Source organism: Ambystoma mexicanum, chromosome 1p (genome assembly GCF_040938575.1).
Source record: "Ambystoma mexicanum isolate Mex_15411 chromosome 1p, UKY_AmexF1_1, whole genome shotgun sequence".
Lineage (NCBI taxonomy): Eukaryota > Metazoa > Chordata > Amphibia > Caudata > Ambystomatidae > Ambystoma > Ambystoma mexicanum.
In genome coordinates this window covers 1,294,770,558-1,294,798,167 of record NC_090921.1, presented here as the reverse complement: position 1 = coordinate 1,294,798,167, position 27,610 = coordinate 1,294,770,558, and the positions used below count along the sequence as shown (strand labels likewise).

The 27,610-nt window shown below is 47.3% G+C and overlaps 1 protein-coding gene across 3 annotated transcripts in view; it reads left to right on the top strand.

Annotated features, from left to right (window-relative positions):
- Positions 1-27,610, top strand: part of TRPM4 (transient receptor potential cation channel subfamily M member 4) — a 386,617-nt gene that overhangs the window by 164,643 nt on the left and 194,364 nt on the right. For all 3 annotated transcript variants that reach the window (XM_069605669.1, XM_069605650.1, XM_069605660.1), the window contains exon 4: positions 15,497-15,677. In XM_069605669.1, coding sequence (XP_069461770.1) covers positions 15,497-15,677 — 181 coding nt within the window. The remainder of the gene's footprint in view (positions 1-15,496; positions 15,678-27,610) is intronic.

Sequence of the window (27,610 nt, the reverse complement as noted above, 5' to 3'; positions counted from 1 at the left end):
GAGCTCTCTGCCCACCATTAACGAACTTTAAAAACAAAAAAAATGAACATTTAAAATACCTGTCACAGCTTTGGCAGAATCCCAGCTGTGACTTCAGGGAAGGTATACTTAATCTTCGCATCTCCATGCACAATGATCTTTTGACAACAATTCAACGTACATTCTAAACGTTCTACTTAAGTAAATGTCCATGAACTGATGCTTTGGAAATGGTTTCTTAGCCAGGCCCTGAAGCAACAGCTCTTTGTTTTTAACATGCTTACTTTACGGTCCCAGGAAAATCGTGCAGTTTAAATCCCAGTGAATGTCCACATCTCGGTTACCCTCCCTCCCCCACGTCCCACGCCCATACCTGCCTACATTTGAAAATCCAAAACCCTGAGATTTAAGACTCCGCCCAATTGTACAAGGCTCCGCCCACATGTAGCTGCCATAGAATTCTATTATAATCGATCCACCACACAGCTGCCTCCCCCAAAAGAAAGGGATTTGCCTATGTTGCACCAAATTCAGTTCCTTAAACTATATTTATTGTGCGATTGGCTATGTGCATAAAACTTGGACATACCCTAAAGCAGTTGCCTACTCGAAGGAAATACTAAGCTACATAAAAGACATTTCAGGGGTTGAACTGCCGAGATCTCCAAAGACAATTCTCTTAGGAGCCCCTATAGAAGGGAAATATGCAATGTCAGCAGCGACAGCCAAGCTTGTTACCCATCTATTATCTGCAGCAAGAATGACCCTTGCACAAAATTGGAAAAACAAAGAAGGCCCAATCTCCGCATGCTGGTGGGTTAAGATCTGGGGGGTGATGGCTATGGAGAAGATATGCGCCGTCAGTACTGGTAAATACCTACGTTTCTTAACCACCTGCAATCCCTTCCATGAACATGTATGGGACAGAGAAGCCTTTTTCTTCAAACCCCGCCTTCTCCGGAACACACATGTAATCTGAACACCCCCCAAACACAAAGACATAGAGATGCTAATGTCAGGGGGGGGATTCTAAATAATCTGGACTCTAAAGAGTAAAATAGTGCTTAAAGTTGGGGGGGATTCATAGGGGTGGGGGGGATAAAAGGAAGGGGTGAGGAGGGAAGGAGGGAATTGAAAATCCTTGAAGGTAATGCAAACTCTAATGAACTGTAAGACACGAACATAAGTAAAATGCAGAACCTAGGTGATTAATGTTGACACATGTTATGCTGTAATTACCTATATGCTTTCGAACCAAAAATAAACATAGTTTAAAAAAAACCTGCACTAAATGAAACTGTGCCCTCAAAAAAACGCATTTACCATTTTTGGAGTGCCCTTTTGCATTTGGAAACCTTGCACCACTCCACACACGCAAAAGCAGAACACAGCACCAGCCCACACGCTGCATGCAGGTGCAGCACCTCCACAGCACTGACTTGTTTGAAACGGGCAGTGTGTGGGAACCTCCCAAGGTGGGGGACAGACATTTGCTCTCCAAGGCATATTGTTAAGGTCCAGCCATAGTTTGTTACATTTTCTGGAACCACTATGACTGCTGAGGGAAACAGACTGGTGTAATGTGAACAGAAGTTGCAAAAGGCCTCCTTGGACCTTAATTCTGTCTATCTGAACTGGATTACATTAGTATATTTGGCACATAAAATGGCCAAACATTTTTATTTTAAATGGGTATGCGCTGTTTGTCACTTGCAGCATTTCACTTCTTCTAATTTCAATGCGCTTGTTCTCTTTTTGGTGTGTTGAGTCCTTTTACTGGATGTGGTTCAGGATGGATAGATTAGTTCACTGCATGGGGGTCACGTCTCAGGCTCTTTGCTGTGCCCGTCCCTGGCATCCGCTTTCCATGTGAATGGACAGGTAATCACAGGGCATTGTCTCTGGCAGCTGCTTTTAATCACAGGATGTTTCAGATGTCTATTTCTTGAAACACAGCCCACCTGCTCTTTGCCCATCTCACACCACAGGAAATCGAGTCCCAGCTAACAATTAATGCAAAATGCCTGCAGGTGTGTATTGTTATTGAAACACTGGGGCTGTGGCAGAAAACCACTCTGTCTGCATACATATAGTCAGATCTTGATCCATGCCACCTGAACTACCTGCAGAATTCCTATCCAGCTCTGTCTCCAATGCTCTGTATTCTGTGCATATTTCCATGCAGATCTGACTGCAGGCGGCCTGTATTATCTGCGTATATCTCTCATAGATCTGGCTCCTTGCCCACTCTATTATCTGCGGATTTCTTACCCAGATCTGTATCCATGCCCACTCTACTACCTGCATGTTTCCTACCCAGCGCTGGCCACAGGCTCATTGGTTCAGGGCACACAGAGGAGAGAAAGAGGAGGATCTACACAGAAACTGTCCTATGAAAATGTAGCATTCCCACTTAAGTACTCAAAGAAGAATTGTTTCAGAATATCTTGACTCTAGTCTCTGTTTACACATAATAGCGGTATGGGTTGGTGGGGGGTATTTTGCATGGAACCTTGTGCAGAGATGCACTCTGCTTGTTTCTGTGAAGTTTGGGCCATGCGGAGGTCATTCGTTTGCACACTGGGCTTGAATGTTTGCTGTAAACTAGATGCTGTGAGCACACTTTTGTGGCTAGAATCCTAATGAGTAACCATGAGTCGGGCATGCACCAGCTCCTGGGTATGTTGGCCATGCTTGGAACATGCTTGAGGTCCACAATCTATACCCCTACCGAATATTGTCAAACGTCCATGTGTCCTGGAACTGCAGGTCTTGTTTCCCGCATTGAAGGCCTTTCTCCCAAGTACTTAGACAACACCTCTGCTATGTGCTACATCAACAAGCCACATAGCACTGTCTCACAAGATGCCATCTAGTGGTGATTCTGTGGTCTTGACCAAGAAAAGATTTTGGATAACGGGCTACTGAAGACTTGATGCCGTTGGCAGGCTAATGAAGAATCCTGGATACAGGAATCGGTCCGCACATCCGCTTGAAATCTAGGGTACAATCGAAAGCATCTTTAAAGAACACCTACCAGACTCCGGGCACTCCAAAGTGATCACATTGGGATGCGCACCATGTTATAACACTCTGTAAGTAAATACATAGATGTATACATGGTGTGCAGTTGACTCCTCAACCAAGGTGACAATGTACCTCATTACAAGTGTGCCGCTCCGGAAACAATGGTGCCGGTGGGCTTACCAGCACTGTTGTTATCAGACTGGCACACTACGGGTTTGCCTGCGGGAGCCGTTGTGCCCAACAGGGCTGACCCTGCCGGTCGCATGCTGCCATAGTAGGCAAGTCATCACGGAAGCACCGGCATCGTTAACAACTGTGCCGGTGCTTCTGTGGTCACCATTCACATAGAACTCTATGGGAATGGGGACTTACAAATAGCCAGCGCCTGAATTCCCGGACTGCCAGGGTTGTAATCCCCCGGTGTTACCGGGAAGTCGGGTGCCGGTAATTCATTCCGAGTCCGGGGGCAACCCTCCAGTAACACCGGCAGGGTTACTGCGAGACTTGGAATGAGGCCCAATGTGAATCTTCCTAAAGTGGGACACCATAATAGACCTACTAGAGGAGAACTTTCAGTTCCCCAAATTCAAATCATCCTTAAGGGAGGGCCCCTCATCAAGGGAGGGGGTCCATCCAGCTTTCCAGAGATGATACATTTCTTTACTACTTTGCACCCCTCTACACATTTTCCCAAATCAATTATCAAATTCCACATCCATTCCCTGATGGCTCCACCCTGGTCCAACCAGATTTAGTTTTCGGTTCCTTTGAGGTGGACAGATCGGGGTCCGTGGCCCCTTCAGCAGACCAATTCACTCAAAGGATGGGGTCAAAATCTTCACTGCTCCCCTAAATCACTGAAATGGAGTGTTTGCGACTCTGAGCTCCCCCCACCCCCACTGTTGCCCTGAAGAAAGCGCATCATTGTGCAGTTAGTCGGCGAACCTTCCATCAGAAGACAAAATAAGAGCAAATGGTTGTATATTTGTCATTGAATCTGGAGGAGAAAATGCAGCCACATTTCATACCCTGTTAATGAGGAGTTATGAACTTGTTTTTTTCTTCCTGTAGTCCATTGATGAATTCAAGCTAATTCCTGTGAGGCATTCCTCACTGCAATTGAAGCTGACAGGACCATTGCAGAACAGTTTTACTTGCTGCAAAAATCGCGAGGAGGAATTGAGTGTTATTTTTAAGGTGTTCTCTCAAAGAACTATTGAACACCTGGCCTTGAGTGACATTGAAAGGGTGGCATGCAGGGCTGACCCTAGGCATTTAGTCTTTGCTCTGGCCCGGGGCCCTCCTCTAATGGCGGCGCCATAGGCACGGCTGCCATGTTCACAGCAATACATGGGGTATTCTAGAGTGGTTGGTCTGCTTCCAGTCGTGAGACTAGTTTTCCAAGCCTACCCCCAGCTAGGCAAAGCCGTCACCTCCCAACCTACAATTCGGTCCTGAAGACAACCCCCAGCCCTCTATAGCCAGACCCGAGCAACTGCTGGACCTGGAAAATATGTTCCTACTTAACATGCCTGCTATATGCAGATGACCTGGTCATACTGACAAACCATGCAAGCCTAACCGCCCCAAAGAATACTGCAAGATCTGGGCCCTACAGGTGAAATTGAAGAAAACGAAATCATGGTATCCCAGAAAAAAACAAAGAAGAACCTAAAATGAAAACTAATCCTCTCGGGAGGATAGCTCAGGGGCAACGTGCTCGCCTTGGAAGCAAGACGAAATGGAGCATCACAGGTTCGATCCCCCAGCCCGTGCTTAGAAACCTCTGGGTATTAGGCGCTTTAGAAATAAGTTATCATATCAATGCTGGTACTACATTGTTTAAAATACTTTTTATAAAATTCTGCAGTTCGATCGGGTTCTGTTGGTCAACCCGAACACAACCTTTTTTTTGTTATGGGATGTTCTGTCCATCTCCCTCCCTATCTCAAGCATCCATCGCCCCCACTTTCCACCCCCACATACACATTTGTATGTAAATGTATTTCTTTCGAATCCACCAAAAGAACACTAACTTCAGACTTTCAACAGAAAGTCTATGTAACAATGTACACCCGTAATGGCCCAGACGTTGAGCATATTAAAGACTACGCCGAGCCAGTTCCTAGAAGAAGTGCATCTAGAAGCCGGAAATAGAAACACTCCAAGAGAAACCCCTCTGTGCATTCGATGCCATCAAGAAACAAATACCATGCTTCCGTCCACCAGTGAAACTATTGCGCAAGCTTTTTGCATTGCCATTACCCCTAGCCTACTTTATGGAAGTGAGGTGTAGAGTCCAACACTAAAACCATATATACTATATGGGACAAATCTAACGCATACATTCTTCCCCGCCACCTCTGCAAACTGGTGCTTCATATGCATAGAGACCGCCCAAATCATGGGGACGGATAGTCTCGGGAGGATTGCTCGGGCGCAACATGCTCGCCTTGGAAGCAAGACGACACAGTGCAACACAGGTTCAATCCCCGGGTCCGCTCTTAGAAGCCTCTGGGTATTAAGCACGTTATTAATAACCAATTACAGAGGGCAGAACTAGGGAGACTCCCCTACGCCTCAACATCCCAAGTGCATTTTTTAATTATGGTGCTGTATCGAGAGCGGTAACAGAAACCTCCCTCCACTACTAGGCACTGTATGACCAACAGTAAAACCTTCCAAACAAACCCTTGAACAATATATTACAGGATTGTGCCTGTACCTCGACACAGCTTGAAAGCATAGTAAACCAAAAACAGGAGGAGCTATTGACCAGGGATGTAGAAGAGGCACTACACAATGTGCCCTACAGTAGAACTAGGACAGCATCACTTGCTAGCATGCTATAGGTCATTGGGGCAAAACGGGAAACGTTCAGATCTCCAAATCTGAGTACGTAACCTGAAGCGCATGCGAACACTCACAAACACAGACGGAGTGACCACAAACTGAAATAGGCCGATGGCGCTCAGCTTAGGGAGCACAGAATATATGTCAACAATTGACCTGGGACAGTCAAAGCCTGAGAGACGCGCTCTGCTGCACGGTCCCGCACGCAAAGACACCCAGGACACACATGTGCCCATATTGTGCTAGAATTAGGACGTTTTTGTGAGTAAATCTGAACAATAACAGCTCTGCTTCATCATCGCATAACAACCCGAATAAGCAGAGAGAACAGCAAAATATGCTTCTGCTGTCTGCATTGCGGCCGAGAAGACAAAGTGCTTAAGGCACGCGGATGTTTAGAACAAAGCGGAAAAGCAAAGTAACACGTCTGAAGCGAATGGAACCGTTTATCTATACCAGGCACTTTCTTCGTCATACCAATAAAACACCTTGCATTGTATGCTATGCCACTCTCTCTGGTGTGACGGAGCATTTAAATGGTGGGGGGGGGGGGGGCTACTTTTGGTGGGAAGCACTGCACTTGGAGCAATTCTGTTCTGAAAGCATCACTAAATACACCCGTTATCTACACACATCTATGCACCCTTTCAAGACCATTTAAGATGTGGCGCGCACACAATTGTTTAAAACGTTCTCCCATCCATTCTTGTGTGCTTCTGTGACACACCAAAAAGTATTCTTTCGTACAATGTCCTATTGTCTTCACGTCGTATATTCGCATGCCTTAGTCGATGAAAACAGCCAGGCTACATTTTCACACCTTCCCTTTAGTTTGGTCTTTAACTCTAATTAGCCTGACACTGAATTTGATCCTAGTATTTGTTGCCTTGCATTCACGATTGAGTGAACATAACGGTACACTTGTACTCTTTTTGTCTAACATATTTCCGTAAGTATTTATATATTTGTCCAGTACTGGATTGTGATTTGTGTACTTTCCAAGTCATCGCTATAAACGTAATGTTGAAAGCCAAATATGCGGGCGAGGCAGGGAAAGGAGATGGCGAGTGGGTCACGATGATTTGCCAGGTCCAGGGATGTATGAGGAGAGGTTGCCGGGGAAGAGACTTGATGAGGGCGAGGCAGGGAAAGGAGATGGCGAGTGGGTCAATGATTTGCCAGGTCCAGGGATGTTTGAGGAGAGGTTGCCGGGGAAGAGACTTGATGAGGGCGAGGCAGGGAAAGGAGATGGCGAGTGGGTCATGATGATTTGCCAGGTCCAGGGATGTATGAGGAGAGAGAGGCTGCCGGGGAAGAGACTTGATGAGGGCGAGGCAGGGAAAGGAGATGGCGAGTGGGTCACAATGATTTGCCAGGTCCAGGGATGTTTGAGGAGAGGTTGCCGGGGAAGAGACTTGATGAGGGCGAGGCAGGGAAAGGAGATGGCGAGTGGGTCAATGATTTGCCAGGTCCAGGGATGTTTGAGGAGAGGTTGCCGGGGAAGAGACTTGATGAGGGCGAGGCAGGGAAAGGAGATGGCGAGTGGGTCATGATGATTTGCCAGGTCCAGGGATGTATGAGGAGAGAGAGGCTGCCGGGGAAGAGACTTGATGAGGGCGAGGCAGGGAAAGGAGATGGCGAGTGGGTCACAATGATTTGCCAGGTCCAGGGATGTATGAGGAGAGGTTGCCGGGGAAGAGACTTGATGAGGGCGAGGCAGGGAAAGGAGATGGCGAGTGGGTCATGATGATTTTCCAGGTCCAGGGATGTATGAGGAGAGAGAGGCTGCCGGGGAAGAGACTTGATGAGGGCGAGGCAGGGAAAGGAGATGGCGAGTGGGTCACAATGATTTGCCAGGTCCAGGGATGTTTGAGGAGAGGTTGCCGGGGAAGAGACTTGATGAGGGCGAGGCAGGGAAAGAAGATGGCGAGTGGGTCACGATGATTTGCCAGGTCCAGGGGTGTTTGAGGAGAGGTTGCCGGGGAAGAGACTTGATGAGGGCGAGGCAGGGAAAGGAGATGGCGAGTGGGTCACAATGATTTGCCAGGTCCAGGGATGTTTGAGGAGAGGTTGCCGGGGAAGAGACTTGATGAGGGCGAGGCAGGGAAAGGAGATGGCGAGTGGGTCATGATGATTTTCCAGGTCCAGGGATGTATGAGGAGAGAGAGGCTGCCGGGGAAGAGACTTGATGAGGGCGAGGCAGGGAAAGGAGATGGCGAGTGGGTCACAATGATTTGCCAGGTCCAGGGATGTATGAGGAGAGGTTGCCGGGGAAGAGACTTGATGAGGGCGAGGCAGGGAAAGGAGATGGCGAGTGGGTCACAATGATTTGCCAGGTCCAGGGATGTTTGAGGAGAGGTTGCCGGGGAAGAGACTTGATGAGGGCGAGGCAGGGAAAGGAGATGGCGAGTGGGTCATGATGATTTGCCAGGTCCAGGGATGTATGAGGAGAGAGAGGCTGCCGGGGAAGAGACTTGATGAGGGCGAGGCAGGGAAAGGAGATGGCGAGTGGGTCACAATGATTTGCCAGGTCCAGGGATGTTTGAGGAGAGGTTGCCGGGGAAGAGACTTGATGAGGGCGAGGCAGGGAAAGGAGATGGCGAGTGGGTCATGATGATTTGCCAGGTCCAGGGATGTATGAGGAGAGAGAGGCTGCCGGGGAAGAGACTTGATGAGGGCGAGGCAGGGAAAGGAGATGGCGAGTGGGTCACAATGATTTGCCAGGTCCAGGGATGTTTGAGGAGAGGTTGCCGGGGAAGAGACTTCATGATCTCCCTAGTCCCAGATCGTTTCTGATCTTGTTAACATTTGAAAACCTGTAGAACCAATGCTCACTGCCTCAAGATCTCCTCTGGAAATAGGCTCTACTTCGGTTGCATGATAATGTAAAACAAAGAGGTGATGGCAGGAAGGCATAGAATTCATTTTAATTGCCCTGGGCAACCCTCCAGACCATCGTTCTTTGCTTGCCAAGCCATTACAGAATGGGAAAGGCACTCATCCTGTGTAACCATTTTCGGTGATGCCACTGATTTCACGGCACATGGAAATTAGGGTGCTTTGCACATCTTTTGCCACCCAGGGCCCCACAAATCCCACCAGAGTACCAGCCTTTGGGACGTGAAATACAACCTTACTAGAGATAGTCACATTAACTCAAAGAGACAGTGAGCTGGGAAAAATCAACTAAGTCTGAGAACTCGCCCCTGGTTTAATGGAACGCTGTTATTGGTTTCCATATAAATCAAGACCTTTGCCTTCCAACTTTCTTTCTGAACCCTCCCACAGAATTTGAGAGAACATTCTGTAATCTGGTTGTTTGGAGCACCCTCAGTTTTCACCTAGACAAAATGAAAGATTTGTGTCAGTTCATAACACTATGAATCGGCGATGGAGTCACTGCCTGGGTCAAAAAGACTCTGCTTATCTCTCCATCACCGGTCCTACTGTGGCATGTAGTCTGCAAAGTGGTACAGTCCAAGAAATCCCTTATGGATACTCTCACATGTGCTTGGAGGGCATGTGTGGTCTCTAGCGTTCTACAAGTTGAACAAAGCAACACTAGGAACATCAGTGGTGATTCAGAGAAACGTCCCATTAGTGTCCTCTTCAAAGCAGCCACTGGACACATACAAACAGCGAACCTACTGCAAACACTATGCACTGGATGTTGGTTTAATTGAATTAATTAAACTTTTATGACGCACTTAATACCAGAGACCAGTCTCTAAGCATGGTACTGGGACTCAAACCTTTGTTGATCTGTGTTGTTTTGCCCACGAGCTGTCCTCCCGGCCCATCTTGGAGCTTATAGCCACTTTCGGCAGGCCATGCTTAAATCATGGTCTACATTGTAACCTTGACATTGTGCGGCTGCCGTACCCACTACTATCCATGCTGGGGAATCCTCCCATTTGTAGGACTGAACTGGCTATGACAGAGTGAGGAGAATTTCTCACCACAGTAGTTCTAGTACTATCAATTCTTCAAACATGCAACACACGCATATGTGCATAGACTCTGCCTACGCCTTAATATCCTCCAGGGAATGGAAGACTGATGGCTAAGGGTTTGCATTGGGTAGATGGTGGCAGGGCCTCCACTCCCTGGCTTCTCTTGCTTGCAGGTCTGTGGAGCAGCATCAGACCCACCCGGCAGCAGTGGGAAACCCATGTTTATGAGCGCAGGGCAAAGAAGCCTGTGAGTAGCCTGGCGAGTAACGTCCACTTTTGGTATAAAGCCCCTGCTACCACAACATTGCATAGTGCTGTAAATAACAGATGTTGATGTTCTACAAGTCGGTGGTATTCCCCATTACTAACCATGTACTGAAGAAAGGGGGAGCCGGCACGGCTGGGAGGCGGGCTTGTGGCCTTCTTGCTACACAGAGACCTCAGTGGCCGAGCTATCTGGCCAGCTGCAAGATGTACTTTGGAGAGATTTTGACTACATGAATCAGGTGATAGGTGGGAGTGGCTGTCCAGCCTCTCTGCACTCCAAAATGGAAGCAAAAATCGCTGTGTTTTGAAAAGAAAACCACTTAATCTTTTAAAATATTGGCTTCCACAATGAACAAAAATTGATGCATATACGCTATACTGTAACCAAACTATCATCAAAACTCCTATATGCCATCATCCAGTAGATTTAAATATAAGTAACAGTAATTTCCTATTGCAGGTAATTCAGGCTCACAGGAGAGTGACAGCCAACCTTATCACCAGCTGGAAGCAACTTTATCCAATAGCTGCACCTGCTTCCGCCATGACCACTCCTATGCTATCTTTTCCAATAGGACCAATTGTAATGCATCCCTCCTCCTGCATGACAATCTTTACACTTGCACCTAACCTATATCAAGTGGGGCCTTGTACTTTCAACCGATCCAATCCATATATGTAAACTTGTGTGTGTGGGCAAACCTAGCTGTGAATAAACGGAGCCCTTTACAAAGAAAGGGGCTGCAATTATACAGTACAAACCTATAGAAAGGTGTCCAGTCATTTGGTCGACTGAAAACTGGTCGAATGACATTTGGTCGACGCAATTTGGTCAAAAACCAAATGGTCGAATTTTTTTTTAATTATATATTTATTTTTCGAGTTTTCGTTTTTAAAAAAAAAGGGTTTTTTAGAAAAAAAAGTGGGTTGGAGGGGGGACCCCCCCCCAAAAAAAAGGGTGAAAATAAAAAAAAAATCGACCTTTTGGTTTTCGACCAAATTGGTTCGACCATTTGTCCAGTCGACGCATTTTTTTCGACCAAATGACTGGTAACCCTATAGAAAGAAATGGAAGCCTAGTATATAAAGGGTAAAGCTAGCATATGAGGAAGATGATGCAGCGGGTCACAGGCAGGTGAAGGAAAAGCAGACCGTCTTGATCAATTTGTTGGTGAATCTGAAGTTGTGCTCCTGGTGCAGCTATGTTCTGTTGAGGTTCAGACAATCTTACCTTCCCAACATCACTGAGATCCTAGGTCTGCATCCTCAATTACCTCCATTGTTGGTGAGCCACCCCCCAACATGACTCGTCCATGCTTCTCCATTAACGACTGTCATGCTAGGTTATTGTGATTTATACCGTACACTGCTCCCATTTTCATGGTCTCCTGGTGCTCTGGAGGATCTAAAAAGGAAGGAGGGTTCGGAGGGCTTAGTTAGTGGGATTGAGAGGGAAAAGTGCAAGAGAGCTTTAATGTGCTGTTAATAGCTTCAGTTTGGAAAGACCAGTTACTGTGTGCTTGTTTGTTTTTAGTTGCTAGACATTGTGTGGTGTCATGTGTATGAGTATGAATGGGGTGAATTGTATGTAATTGGTGTAGTTTCTTGTTGGGTGTTGCGTATTGTGTGCAGTTTCTGGTGGTTTGGGGTTTTCGCTGCGGTTGAGGTAGGCGTGTGTTTTGTTCTGCATTTGAGGGCGAGTATGCAGGATATTGGAGGGTTTTTAGTAGGGTTAGTGGACAGTTGCATCAGAATTTAGCTAGCTAACTTCAGTACAGTGGCTATGCTCAGAATTCAGCTAGATTCAATACAGTGTCTATACTCGTATAAACAGCTGAATTTAAAACACTGGCTATACTTAAGATGCACCAAATTCAATGCCATGGCTAACTATAGTAGGCACAGCTAGATTCAGTAGAGTGGTAATAATCTAATGGTAGTGATAAAGTAGTGGCAGGATTTCTGAAGAACAGTGCTAGCTGCGCTCCCACCTCCTACCACCTTACCCGGTTATTGCAGTAGACAGATTTGTACGGTGCCCAGGGCCATGAATATCGAGGCTATGCTGAGGAACCCATGGTGACCAGGCAAATGGGTAATGAGATGTGCCTAAGGGAGGTGCCTTTTTCCTTTAGCCCTTAGCCGGCTTCCCGGGCAAGGCTGCTCTGGGGGCGATTCTCAAAAGTAGCGTGATTGCAGTCACATGCTCGAGGCATGAAGCAATCTAGGTCTAGATGGGTGGTCAGTGGGAGAGGGGGGCCTGTACAGGTGCTTGATGCACCGTTGTGAATGGGAGCAGGAGGTACACAGCGGGCCCAGAGGCCAAACAATGAAAATGAAAAGCCTTACCCTTCTGCTGATGCAGAGCACACTGCAGTTGGTGGAGAAACATGACCCCTAAGACACTATGCTGAGTAGACCCGACAACCTCTCCTGGACTACTTTGCCTCTCGTGAGAGGTAGGCATTTCCTAAGTTCAATGAACACTGAATTGAGCTCTACATAGTTTATATGCTGACAGATATATTTCCTTATTCAGACACAGAGTCAGGTTCTCCACCACGGTATCTCCCCAGCATTCCATGGAGGAATTTGTCAAAATGATTGTAGAGTAAGGGAGAGCCTTCAGAGGACACTCTGCTAGCGACTACAGACAGTCCTGCCGCTGCGACTCCAGAATCAACACCATAGAAGACAGTCTGTCTGTTGCGACCCAGAGTCTGTGGGATTTAATTCATTTTGTAGGGCATGGACAGGGCGCAAGAAGCCATTAGACCCAACAGTAACCGGTACCATCACATCGATGTACTAGATCCACACAGAATATGTCTAACACTTCTAAGAATGTCTTACACTTTTCTAAAGGCGGAAAGAGTTTGGACTGGATGGTGTTCCAATAAAAGCCTATGAACGTGTTTGCCTGCGAAGTCACTAACACGACTATGAAACACAGATCATGGAGCCTAGCCCATACAATAGAATAATCGGAGTCTGGAGAGACTTCTTGACTGTCTACTGTGACGAAGCTCCTCAACAATAAATAGTCCAAATACAGTTAGTCATTGGGTTTGCTAGACCCCTACTACCCGCCACAGCACGGAGGATCTTCTTGTGGCGCTGAACTGAGTGCGCACGGCAGAACTGTGTACTAGTATAGGGGACCCATCACTGAAATGTTTGGTGGAGTTTCCATAATGACGCATGTAAGTACATGTCTTTCAGGGCCATGGGCCAGAGCCAATCCACACAGACTGAAATGTGGGCTGGTGTCACCATCTTGAACTTTTCTAGTGGTAGGAATTGGTGATGAAAAGAAAGTCCTATCACTACTCTCATGCCCGCCTGGTTCTTTTTGGGTATTGCAAAGATTTAAGAATACAAAACAAAAAAGAGTGCTGTTAAGTCCACCTGAAGAAGAGGACATGAAGGAGTATAAGAAGGAAGAGGGACCCCACTGAATTTAACCATGGGTCTTAGAAGTGATGACACTACACCTCTGCCACTACTTGATGTGCCTTAGCTTGACCGCAGGCCTTTAGCTCCCTATCCTCCCACCTGAAAGGCTCTCAAACCGGACTGCACTCATGATCCCTAATAAGGCTTACATTGGTATCCAGTAGTCTGCTCCCTTGAGAACTGTCTGTCTTGGATTAAAAAGGCTTCTTGGATTAAAAAGGTTACAAACCAAGCACCACTGCCCTGTACAACAAAGGCAATGCTTTTAAGGTAAGTGTATGCATTTGGGCTAATGTGCATACCCACAATGCTTTGCTCTTGAGAGTATGAACTGGAGGTGAACTCCCAGTGAAAACTCCTGGGTTGCACTGTTATGTGTGGCTTGGGGAAAATGGCTTATTCTTCTGGTCACTTTTTACAACCTAGTGTTACTGGCAGGGGAAGAGGGTCAACTCGTGCATCTTTGTTGTAGTTATGGCTTTTGCACAACACTCATGCTGTTCTATTGCTGCTTCAGAGTGATATCTGAGTGAATGTGGGCTAGCAAAGGGGGAAATGGAAATGACAATGGGGGTCATTACGACCCTGGCCGTAGCCGTGCCAGTAAATACCGGCACGGTTGCGGCCGGAGTCATGAATTTTCCTGCGCCTGGGAATTGGCAATTACCAGTGCATTACGACCCAGGCGGACCCGGTAATTGCCCATTCCCTGGCGCAGGAATGGGCAATTACCGGGTCTCAATGGGAATGGGGAGGGCGGACGCACCGGCACATTCATGAATGGTCCTGGTGCACCCGTCGAGTTCTGCGAGTGGGTGCTGTTCCGCCCGCCAGTTCAGACCTGGTGGGCTGAAAGGCTCCTGCTCGCAGAACTCGTTGTTTGCCGGTTCGGAAACAACGGTATTGGCAAGCTTACCGGTACCATTGTTTCCGGACTGGCAAAATTGTAATGAGGCCCAATGTCTCTTAGAGAATTCTATGCAAAGACAAGTATATAAGCTATGTATATAAGCTTTGTGGAAGGGGTGCGGTTTAAATCGTATGATACGATATGGCATTCATAACGTGCTTATACACAAGTGTTTCAAGCTATATACTATACTTTTCAAAGCCTCTTCATCACAGAAGTCACTGATCTCCGGGTTTTATATATGGTTCATACCATCATTTTGGCGCTTCTTTCTTGTAGACGAGACAGGAAGCAAGGAAAAAAACCTTTCTCGTGGCTACACAACTTTATTTACCTTATGATTATAAATTTACATTAACACACTTAGTTTTCACTCTCCCCGGGAATGCTTTCTTGGATGTGATGAAACCAATTGCATAAAACTTCACTGTCATGCTTGCCTGGGGGTGGAGTGGCTGTGTGTTTTTTGTGTGGCATTAGATATCGTTAGCTTGTTTGTGATTCAGTTCATAAGGCTTCCAAATGATTGTGTTGTATTCTCTTAAACTGCAAATCTGAGCCAAAGTTTCTGAGCTTTAAGACCACTACGGCGTTGATGTGCACAGTATAAAAAGCAGTTGGCATAAGACAAAATGCTCTGAAAGGGACCAATTGGCACCGTCATTAGATCGGCAATCTGCATCGGACTTCAAATGCATGAACGTCTGCAAGATTTGTCCTTGCCTTTTGGTAGATTGTCTGATATGATATGGCATTTGTAACGCACCTATACACATGTGTTTCGAGGCGCGACGAGGTGGGGGGGGACACAGGGAGAAAGACAACGATCCTACTAGGCCAGGTGTCATTCAGATCGTGCAAGTGAAGGGTCGAAGGGCAGGGAAAAGTGCAGGGGGGAAAGGGAGAGAGGAAAGTGCAGTACAGGGTTAATAGCATACAGGATAAATAACAATGGCCAGCTAGTGGCAAGTGCATGCAATGATTTAAGTCTGCAGGATTCCTTGTGTTCCTGTATATTGAAAGCTCTTGTTTGGCCCTTCTCCTGCCTCAGTTCGCCCGAATATCCAACGAGACGGAAGCCAGCATCGTCTATACCCTCATCACGCAGCAATGGAAATATGACCCTCCCAATCTGGTGGTGTCTGTGGTGGGTGGCGATGGCGATTTCAAGATTCGAACCTGGCTGAAGGACATCCTGAGGAAGGGACTGGTCAAAGCGGCTCAAAGCACAGGTCAGTGGGCGCGCGGCGGCCAGGCGTGAGTGGAGGCACGGGAGAATGACCTGCGATGGCGTGACACAATTCTTTTGTTTAAAGTCTGTAAGCGATATTCAATCAACACTACAGCTAAGTCAATGCCTAGTCTGGGATGCTGAGGAAAACCCTTATTGATGTATTTTTATGTCCAGTTCAGTACTCTGGATGACAACCCTTGTATAACACCCCCCTCTTAGAATCCCCCTGACCCCACTGAGCCAAGAAGTAGGTTTGTTTTGCAAATTAAAAGGTTTATTAGAAAAATTAAACAATATATGTCACACTTTTATAACAAATTAATATCTGATAGTACACTTAGACATATGATGTGGATCCACAATGGGTAATGTTACAGTGGTACACTTGATTACTTAGGAGTAGTATAGAGGATGAGGTAGCTGAAATGCTTTATGGCTTCAAGGAAATGCAAGGTGGAACAAATGCAGTACAGAAAATAAACTGATATGGTTTCACAAGAGATAATATGTTCACTTTTCCCCTGGTGGCAATACACCCCCCCTATATGCAATGCAAGGAGATGGAAGTAACACACACAGTCTTCAGGAATACAATCAAATACAATACGGAACTCATTTCCCCCCAGCAAGCTTAGAGGAAACAAACACAGGCCCAAAATGCTTTTAAATGTGATGGCAATGGATGGGAAAATGTGCTAACTGATTTTAATTCCCTCTAGAGATTCAGGGTGAGGGAGAGATGCTTGTTGGTATTAGTTCAGGCTCACTTTAGCAATGCTCTGAGTTATTACCAGGTTGCAAATGGATTTTAACAAAGGAAAGAATGGAGCTGCTATTTTGACAAGTGGAGAAATTGAGCCAAATCGCAAATCGCGGTAAATTTCGCGAGTGCGTAAACCACGTTCCTAGCCCAAACGGTTCAAGAGATACGGACGATTTAATAAAGGTAGATTTTTGGATTTAAAGTAAAACTCCAAATGACAGGTGACAGTTTGCAGCTTTAGAATGACAGATGGCAGCTCGCAGCTTTAGAATGACAGATGACAGGATTACTAGGAGGCAGTTCTACTTAGGTTAAAATTGTTTGGATTAGATTATTTTAACTACGAGATTGGTTCTGCACAGTTCTGCTAGGTACTCACAATATAAATTTGAAATAGGCCTCGTCACGGATCTGGTCAACACGTCCAGCGGCGGTTCTCTCTGCTCGGTGGGTCAATCGGGCACCGGTTCTGCTCACAGCGATCCGGATCTCTGGTTCTGCTCACAGCAGTCTGGGTCTGGTCTGCGGTTCCGGCAAAAGTTCTTGTAACAGAATTCAAACAGCTCGCCCGGCTGTGGAATAGTTTGCAGATGCTTTTAAGGATGCTGAGGCCTGCTGAGAAGAGTTCTCAGTTTGTGGGTTTAGGCCCTTGCTTTAAGTTCTGAAGTAAAGTTCTGGTCTTTGGAGATTGATGGATGTGAAGTCTGGAGTCTCCCTGCAGAGCGTCCCATAGAAAATGGAATTGAATGTCTCTACCTGTCCCAGCAGTCTCTTTTTATGTGTTTTGGAAGTGGGTGTGTGCGTGGCATAACTGAGCCTGCCCCTCTCTACTTGTCATTGGCCCAATTCTCCCCTCTCCCATGATTGGGGGAAGGAAATGGATTGTTGTCATGATGAGGTCTGTTTATGGGCCAGAGGATCCTCCCCTGGTCAATTTGCCCGCAAGTCTATATTTGATTCAAATACATATTTCCCAGATACACCATTTGTTGAAATTACATGTACACATTATATATTCCTTATGGTCCATGCTTGTCCACCTCTGATCTTCCTGGGGGCTTGCATTCAAAAATGACAAAATTTTGCGCTTTTTGACTGGTTTACCAATATCGGACATTTACCAGAAATTACACATATGTGTGCAAGGAGTATGGACATTAATTGATGAAGTGTCAGATTTTTAACCTGCAGACATTTGGAGTGAGACCCTACTTTCCGCTGGTAACCCCCCAGAATACACCACAGGGTCCTAACGCCTCTTAAAACGTGCACAGAAAAATCACAAGAATAATGATATTACTTATATAATTCTGACAAGTCCGCACTATGAGTTATCTATCTTTTTAAAATTATGCTCTGGCCCAGATGGGTGTGGTTTAGGTTCCAAAGCACATGGGGGAAGCTTCTGTCTGCCCCCTCCTCCAGCTCGGGTGGCTCCCAGAGGCACTTCTTCTCCCAAGAGGAAGCCACTTTACGGCCCCCCCAATATAACATTTGCCTGAGTCCATTGTTCAGTTTCCTGCAGTCCCCAGGTAATTCAATCAGAGAGGTGTCAACTCCTTTTGGTGGGGAAGCAGGATGCAGCTAGGCCTGGGAAGAGTGGCTGAGCAGGTTTCTCCTGTCGGGGCTAGTTGTCAGGCAGAATTCAGCTAAATGTCACTTTAGTTCCCAGTTTAAATCAAACTTACAATTTTTACCTATACATTAAATAATTACTTCCTTCAAGTCATTTCAGAATATAGTTTTACATTGTATCCACCTCTTAGCAAGTCTTTCCTTAGTCTGGTTTGGGTTCCTCTGTTTAATTTTACACAAAAGTCTGGTGGTTTTAAAATGCCGGCTTTCTGATAGTGGTGAGTACCGGTATTGCAACCATTTTTGGGATTAAGAAAATGAATTCCCCACAGTTTTGAGTTGCTTTTTGGCAATCAGCATTGCCATTCACAATGGTTTCAGACTACTGTGTGTAGCCCAATGGTGGTTTTAGGCAGTGCCCTCCTGTGCTCACAACATAGGCAAAAATGGGTGGCAGCCTATTCTTCATGTTTTCCCTGTGCACTCTCTGGGGAGTTCTGGCCATCATGATGTTTTCCCTGCCAGTACTGCAGTTTTATGGTAGGGCTTGGATGCATGGGTAAAAACATCCCACAAGCCCATAGAGGCCAGATTTAGAAAAGAAAACATATTTAATAGTTTAAGGTTTTCCATGGCACAGACCATGTCCAGTGGCTTGCCAGAGCGCCTTTCTAAAGAAAAAAATGTAGGTGTTGGAATCCCTTGAATTGTTACTCCGACATAATAGTAGGGTGGCAACTTGGTGTTCAGGAGAAGAACCTCTGCTCCGACTGTGTATAATTAAGGTCCTTACAGGGGAAGCATGAAATTATACCCTTCTTTCAGGTTAGGTGTACTAATGTGCACAGGGCAGCACTGAATGCTCTGGTTGTACCACTAGCCCCCCTGACTCACAGTGCCCATCATGCCAGAGCCAACCTTCCAGGCACACACTTGGAGGAAGTATTCCGAGCTATATCTGAGCTCCCCATTCCTCCCTCTGCCCTGAACATGGAGCACCGTCGATGCTCCCAAGACACGTGTCCTCATACAGGCAGGACCTACCCTGTAACTGCAGTGTCCCTTCTGCCCAGTGCTTGGCATGGCTGTCTATGACCCCAAGGGCCCGGCTTTGTTCCCTTTGGAGGGGCCATCCCATGCTTGATTATCTAATCTATTCATCGGATAGCCGTGTAGACAGGTTTTATAAGTCCATAACAGTATCACCTCCTTTGTCAGGACTCTAAATCGATACAGGAACCGGAAAACTTTATCTCGACTCTGTCATATATGCTTCTATGTTAACAAAACCATCACATTCTTTACTGTGGTATACCAAACTCAACTCAACTCCTCTCTCTCTCTCAACCAAAATGTATTTTAAAACCACTTGGTAAAGGAAGGGACCTCCAGCAAGTAATTGCTTGAAATGGGGCTTTGAGGTTTATTGGGCCTAACAGGATGTGTGACGTTATGTCAAAGGTTCTTTTGTGCTTTTAGACATTCTCATCTCAATTGTCCCCATGTCTTTTCCTGTGACCCCCACACCTTTTCCTGTGAATCTTGTACTTATTGGGAATTTTAAAAGTAGTGTTTTCTGCAGGCATGGTCTGAATTCCAGGAGCAGCTCCTGACATTCCTTTTACAAGTGTAGAGTACCCTCCAGAAAAGGAGTTCCTTGTTCCAATTTCTAATGCCCCCTGCAGAGGATTGTTAGGAAAGGTTTCCCTCTATATTATGGACCCCTCAAACCTTTTGCTTTTGCTTGGTTAACCTAACCTGACTTTTTCCATTGGAAGCTGCGCTCTCCTGGGCTTTCGCTAATTTGTTATGGGGAAACTGACATGTCCTTCAGACTGTCGGCACTGGGGAAACTAAGTTTCCTTTAGTCTTTGACTTTGTTGCCATTTCTTGGTAACTTTTGTATCTGTGCACCAAGTACCTTACTGTACCACGCACAGGTGTCTTTTAGTTGTATGGCCCTAGACACCCTCTAAGGAATTTTTAGTTGTGAGACAAGTATGCCTAGGAAGAACTGGTGGCAGTGGTTTACTTTACTGGTATTTTTACTCTGTCTGGTCCCAATCCACACTACTTGGTGCCAGGATGTTTGGTGTGCCTGAATGACTGAGACCATCATGGGCCGTGATTGGTCTATGTCTGGCACGCATGCAAGAGAGCAGATCTTCAATTGGCTGTCGAAATCCGAGGACAGCTCGAACTTTGGATGAGAGAAGGGGCTCTGCATCCATTCCAGGTTGATCTACCATGGTTCACACCGAAACTACCAAAGGAGCCAAGTATCCTGTAAGCTGTAGCAGACCTCTTTACCAGCAGGAGGCACACTGGAAGGTTTGGCACCCTGAGACCACAGCTGTCCCGTCCCTGCTTTGTCATCAATCTTAGATGGCCTCCAAGGGCGCTTTGACTCATTGGAGTAGTGAGAACTACTCCTGGCACCTCCTCATTTCTTGCCAAAAGAGCCTTCTCGGAAGTATTCAAGGGCTGTCCAGTGAACTGACCAGCTTTACCTCAGGACATCGCAAACTCGAAACATAGGCAATCAGTAGCTTGTGGTCCTTTGGCCTTTCCCGCCAAATTTCAAAGGCCTAGCTCTTTTTCGCACGACCGTGCACTGTAAACTCACTGCAGTATTGTTTAGCACAAGGCTCCCCACTTCGTAGGGCTGTACTGCTTAAGTTAGCATGTTGATCCTGAAGTCGGCCAATGCAATAATTGTGTTAAACCCCCTTCTGTTACAGGTGGTGGATGTGTTTTCCCCTTACCGCATGAGGCTAAAGTGATTGTACATATGTTACATAGTGATACGCTCGTCTGGTAACTGTTTCTCTATTACTGTGGTTATTCGTGTTTGATTTTAAGGCCTATAATAAATGTATCTGTATTTTTGAGATACACCTGTCTAAGAGTAGTCTGTGGTTCGTTAATGTGTGTGCTCATTGTGGGGTTCTGATCACTCTCCCTCCGCCTGAGACCTAGTCTTGACCACTGACCAAGCTACCTTGATTGGTCTGGCTTGTCCAGAAGGTTCCCCTGATCCAATAAACTAGGGTGGCCTCCTAAACCTCTGTCCACCAAGTCAGAGTTTAGAAATCCATTTTAGCAAGGATCAGTGACTTCATCATTGAATCAACCAGCACACAAGTAACCCCATCAAAGTGGGTGGGTGATTAAATTAGACCACTTGTGACATCGAAGACCTTCAGCACCGTATCAATTAGCCATTGTCCCAGTCACAATATCAGTGCCGACGTTGGGAAATCCGTTTTGTACAAGCATGAGGGGCTTCAACCACTAAGGACACAATCAAACCTTCTTAAAACCACCAGTGTTCCCATCAGTCTAGTAGTGTTCTCGTCAGACTATCACTATGTTCATCACTATCTCAGTTGGACAGGTAGCACTCAATCAGACCCTCCTTGCCCCATTCAGAACTTCATTGCCCCTGCAGATGATTTTTGAGCTGCACATTGAGAATGCGGGAAGTAGCTACTCTACACCCAAGTCGAAACCACCCTATTTACTTCAAGTGGTCTTGGCCTACGTGCCACTATTCTGCTTGTGTCATTGATTTGGCAATGATATAAGAGGTTTGTTGGTTGTCCCTGCATAATGGAGCATAAACGAATGAAGGAAAATTGTGTCATGTATCTTGCCAATGCAAAACTGAAGAGCGATGGCCGGAAGAGTGAAATGAATCCTGACCACTGTCAGTACTCTGGGCAACCCTACAGACAATTGTTCTTCAGTTTGCAATGCGAGCAAGGGAGAAAAACCATATGCAAATCCGACTTGGTCCCTCCCCAAAACAGACTGTCAAGCCCAAGCAGCTAGCTCACAGCCCATCTGCAAAAGGCAACAAGCAACCCTGAATATGTTCCGGCCTCGTTGGGCAACCTCCATGAGGTGTACCTTGGGTCTCTAGGCAGTGTAAGCTCAAGAGTCAGGTCTGGGCATACCAACCGGTTTGGAGTGACATGTTTCCGAATTTCATGCCATACCATTACAGACTGGGGTAAAAAATCCAGATAAATACTGTACAACCTACATTTGTCCAACCTGGACATATATGTGGCGGATCTTAACGGATAAGGTTCTCAATTTGAACAGAATTATTAGCATATCATTATTTACTCTAGTTCCCTCTCCCCCGCCCCTGAATACCCTTTGCCCCTCCAGGTACAAGACTTAGTTTTTCCAAGTGGTCTTTATCACTTCCTTAAAGCTTTCAAAATAGCAGTTCTTTGGCTGGAGGTCTCTCTTGGGAAAACGATGCCCAGATATTTCAGTCTTTTGGTCACACATCTCAATGACCAGTTTCCTACATTAATTATGTGACGGTGTCTTGACCATGTTGCACACCCTCCCAATACACTTGTCCTGATGGATCTTGTGTCCAGGCAGTTTTCCAGAACTATCTCGTGTCGGCTTGAAAGGTTGGATCCATGTGTGAAGTGAACGTGAGGATGGATCTCCCATGGGCTCCGGAGGAGGTCTCCATGTGGGCCCGAAATCGGCACAAAAATTAACAGAATTTAGCCCACATACTAACCCAGACCTGTCTGAAGATCTGCTCCACTCCCTCTTGTAGGAAAAGCGAGGTCTCGGCAGCTACAGGAGCACGGGGACCACCAAAGAGGAAGTCCCAATCCGAAACAAGATGGAGGTTTCCACCTGACTGAGCTAATGAGACAGCGCTCAAGCGACCTCCAGACGTGCCGGCATATGTCTGACCAGGTAGCAGGGCTTGAGAGGCAGAGGGCGCCGCATGGAGCTCATTTGAGGACAGCAGAGACGTGTGGCATGGATGGTGAGCCAGCTCCATTTCATCCCCCATGTAGTGATATTGGGCTGCTGCCTCAGACATCTGTGCGACAGTGTGGATTAAGCGCCAGTTAGTCACTTTTCCGATCGGAGTGCGCCCACCACTGCTGGGACAAGAGGGCCCTCGCTCGGGTGCGCCCTGTAACTTGCTACGGCTGCAGCCTGAGGCCTCTGTGCCACTGGAGACCAACTGTGGCCAGAGAACAGCATCACCAACAGGAACTTGACTCTCCCACCACAGCCCCCACCCCACATCATCCCTCCCTTATATACCTGCACAGACACTTTACAATATAGTGTTTTGGGGTGGAAGAGGCAATGGAGCCTTCGGTGGCCAGACAGCTGCCCTACAGAGCTGAACAAATGGTGATCACAATATGGGGCAACCAGCATAATCTGTATTTGAGCGGAGCATCGAGCGCTCTATATAATGAAGAATACAAACTAATTCAAAAAATGATTTGCAGTAATCCATTCATGTCTGCTCTCACTTTTGGCATCAAAACCCTGCCCTGCTGCATCTGTTACTCGTTTTTGGCCTTCCCTTTCAACATGGCCGCCTCCTCAAACTCCTCCTCACTGATCGGGCCCCGCTTTCATCTTTAGGCCCAATCAGGTGAGCCGGCATGTGAACGTCGGCTCCACCAAAGGCCCTCTCCTAAGGCCTCTGTCCGGAGGGCCCAGAGGGCACCCCATCTCTTCACCCACATCACTTGATGCTGCCCACTTCCTGGTTCAGTTCCATCATGCAGCCAGCTATTCCACTAACAGTCCTCACCGGGAGCCTGCTCCCCATCCCAAGAGTTCCTGTGAGTTATGATCTGGCCTACCTGATGCCTACTCAGTAATTCGCAAATGTTTATCCTAACTTTGGCTAAGGCATTCTCTGTTTTCCTATGCCTTAGTTCCCCCCACCTTCTTTTACTGCATCTGTGTGTCTTTTGGTAGTTTGGAACCTAGGTGTGTTTTTACAATGCTACACCCCCATTTTGCATTACATTTGTTTGCTGTTCCCCATGGCTACTCTGAACTTCGGTTGTGCCTTATATCTGTTATCCCAGCACCATTGTTCAGCTGCTAGGCCACTTGGTGAGTGTGTGCTCGTGCCATGCAGTATCTCCTTCCATCCTCCATCCTCACCTCTCCGCCACACCTATGGCTCTCCCCATCTCCCCTATTTATTCTAACTGCTATACTATCACATATCCTCCCTCTGCCACGACGTCTGGAAGGAAAAGGTTAAAAAAAAACTTCCTGGCCACCCACCAACCCTGGTCTACCCATTGCTGACACCTACGTCAGCACAACTTCCAGGCAGATTGTCACTGATATCCTCTTTTCTGTTCCCTCTCCAGATATTTGGACTCGTAATCTGATCCCTCTCTCTCCTTACTCATCCTCACCCATTAATGGTGGCACTAGATGGGAAGTACTCTTGGCGTGCTTGTCATCGTCGAGGTGTATCATTAATGTCTATCATCGTTGCTCAGGGTCCTCAATCCAACCTCCTCCTCATTGACTGGTGCCTGCAGTCCCTCACCAACTTCCCCTCTATGCCTGCTACTCCTTCTTCCTCTCTGTCCCTTCTCCTCCGACTGGTGTACCACACCCCTGTCCCCCTCCTCGGAAAACCTTCAAAGGCAGTGACCTGCTTCATCTTACCACGCTTAATGCACGCTCTATCAAACATTCTGCCGACATCTGCCTCCTCAAAGACTTTGACATCCTCACTCTTACCGAGACGTGGTTCAATGCCAGCTCAGTCACTGCTTTTGACTCCCTTCTCGCTGATGGCTACAAGATCATTTTAAAGACTCACCCCAACCGTACTGGCAGTGTGGTTGCCCTGATCTTCCCTGAGTGGGTCTCTTTTTCCATCGTACCCACCCAACTATACTCCTCCTTGCGAGAGCCTGATCTGCAAGCAGGTAATCTCTTACTTCCTCCCTGACCTTGGCCGCTATCAATAGGCCACCTGGCTCTATCTCTCTGTTCCTTTCAGAATGGGCTGATTTCTCATCCTCTCCCCTTACATCTACCTCTAAACTCTTCCTCCTGGGTGACTTCAACATCCACCTTGACTCCTCTATCACAGAAATCACTCTTTTCCGTGACCTCTGCACCTCTCTCCCACTCCATTCTCCCCTCTGGTCCTACCCACTCGGCTGGACACTCTCGATGCCTTTATCCACACTGATCCTTTGTACTTAACCCCTCTTGCCAACCCGCTCTCCTGGTCAGATCACTCCCTCCTCACCTCTCACCTGGGTACTCTCAGTTCTCTGACCGCACCTCCCCCATCCCTGCCAACCTTGTTCACAGACATCCACCTGATGAAACAAGTCCAGTTGCTGCCTTCGCACCTTCCCCCCCACTGCAGACTCTACCTCAGACTCTGCTCTCAGCAGCCTCCACCTCGACATCACTAATGCTCTCAAACATTCTTGCCTGAAACATGCATCCAAATGTAACACTTGGTACGAGTCTGATCTAGCAACCCTGAAACGCAAGTGCAGAGCTGCGGAAAGCAAGTGGTAGACCTCAAGCTCATCTTCTGACAAACTTGCATGTCACCCTCTCCAAAGGCAATATCGTCTCTCCATTCAATCCAAGAAAAGAGCCCACATCCAGGCTTGCGTCTCTGGAGCATCCAACAACATGACTGAACTCTTCAAAATCTGCAAGGATCTAGCCAATCCGTCTGCAGTCTCCACCTTGCCTCGCCCCTCTGAGGCCCTCTGCACTGCACTGGCCACCCACTTCACTGCAAAAGCTCAGGACATCCTGAGTACTCTTTCTCCCCCACCCCTTCCCCCTTCCACCTCTGGTCTCTCCTCTCTCTGCCTTTCTCTCCGCCTTCTCTCCTGTCATATCAGATGAGGTCACTAGGGTTGTCCGCTCTACAACGGTCTCATCCAAACAGGTTTTCCCCTGTTCTTCCAGAACTACTAAGGACAACATTGGCTCCCTTGCCCCTGCACTTGCTGATATCTGCAATCACTCTATTGCTACCGGATTCTTCCCGTCTTCCCGTCTTCTCTCAAGCACTCCCTTGTGCGCCCCCTCCCGGATAAAACCTCCGCTGACGACCTCCTATCCAGCTAACTACTGCTCCATCTCTATTACACCCTTCCTTTGGAAACTTCTGGATAAACTGGTCTTCCCCCAACTGACCCAGCATACTGAGCTTGTTGGTTGCCTACACACCATCAATCTGGATTCTGAGCAGCCAGTTGGCATGGAAACTGGTCTACTGTACACCTGTGAAGAACTGCTTGCATCTCTTGACACTAACTCACCCGCTGTTCTCATTCTACTTGATCTCTCCTCTGCATTTGATACATTCAACCACTCTATCCTCATAAAACGGCTCCTTGATACCCTTGGCATCTCTGAGTGGGCATTGGACTGACTGACCTTCTTCACTGACCGCTTCTCCCAGGTTATCATGGGCTCTTTTTCCTCTCCCACCTCTCTCCACATGTGGCGTCCCACAGGGCTCCAACCTCTCACCATGGCACTTCAATGTCTATTCTTGCTCACCCTATATCCACTAGCTCCCCTCAGTTCCAGTGTACGCAGATGATACCTAACTTTTCTTCAAACTTCCCTCTGATGCTCTCCCTACTTCCTCCACCATTCCTGACTGCTTATCTGCTACCCAATCCTGTTCTGCCTCTGATCTCTGCCTCAATACCAGCAAGTCTGGGACCCTTCCTATTGGGACTTCTGCTCCCTCTTTCCTCCCTTCTCTTTGGCCATTGTCCATGCCCCCCCTTTCTCCTTCACCTGAAGCCAGAAACCTTGGAGTCACCTTCGACTCCTGTCTCTCCTCCCTCCCTCACATCTTGGACGTTACCAAGAAGGTCCATTTTCAACTCCACCTCCTCAGAGGTATCCTTCCTTTCCTCACTTTTACCCAGAAGCTCAATGTCTCCAGAGCTCTCGTACTTTCTAGGGTGGACTATTGCAGCAGCCTCTTTCTTAATCTACCCCCTCCTCACTCCGCCCCCTCCAGCTCATCCAGAATAGGACTGCAAGACTTATCCTTAGCCTCAAGCCCAGGGACCATATCTCTCCAGCCCTGAAATCTCTCCACTGGCTCCTGGTGACTGCAAGACCCTTTGTATTGCCCACAAGGCTTTCTGGGGCCAAGGCCCACCCTACATCCAACGCCCTCTTCCAAAATACCTTCCTTCTCGAGCCCTTCGCTCAGCTGCCTCAAACTCTCTAAGGGTTAGACGCTCATCCAGGCAGAGAGTGGGGGGGTAGATCTCCCTCTTCTGCAGGTGCCTCCCTCTGGAATGGCTTCCCTGCCCCTCTTAAACTTGAGCCGGACCACCTGAAGTTCCGTAAGCAGCTCAAAACGTTCCTCCTTTCCTCTGCTTTCCCTCTCTCCCTCCCCTGCTGAACTACCTGTCTGCTGTACCGACTGGTTGCTTGGATACCCTCAGAGTCTCACTGGGTACCACGCTCCTCCATGATCAGTCTCCCCTGCACTGCCTCTGGGCCTACCACGCACTTAGGGGCTGTAACGGTAACCTTAGAGTACCTTGTTCTCCTTGCACTACCCAGGCTGCACTCACTCAGAGCATTGCTGCCCTCTTTTCCCCTCTCCTCTCCCTTCCACTCACCCCCTCACGTTCCCCTTGCACTTCTCATTCTTGCACTTGCACAATCTGAATGACACAAGGCCTAGTAAGATCGTTTGTCTTGTCCGCCCTCTCTTCCCTCCCTTGTCTTGTCGCTCCTAGAAACACTTGTGTACA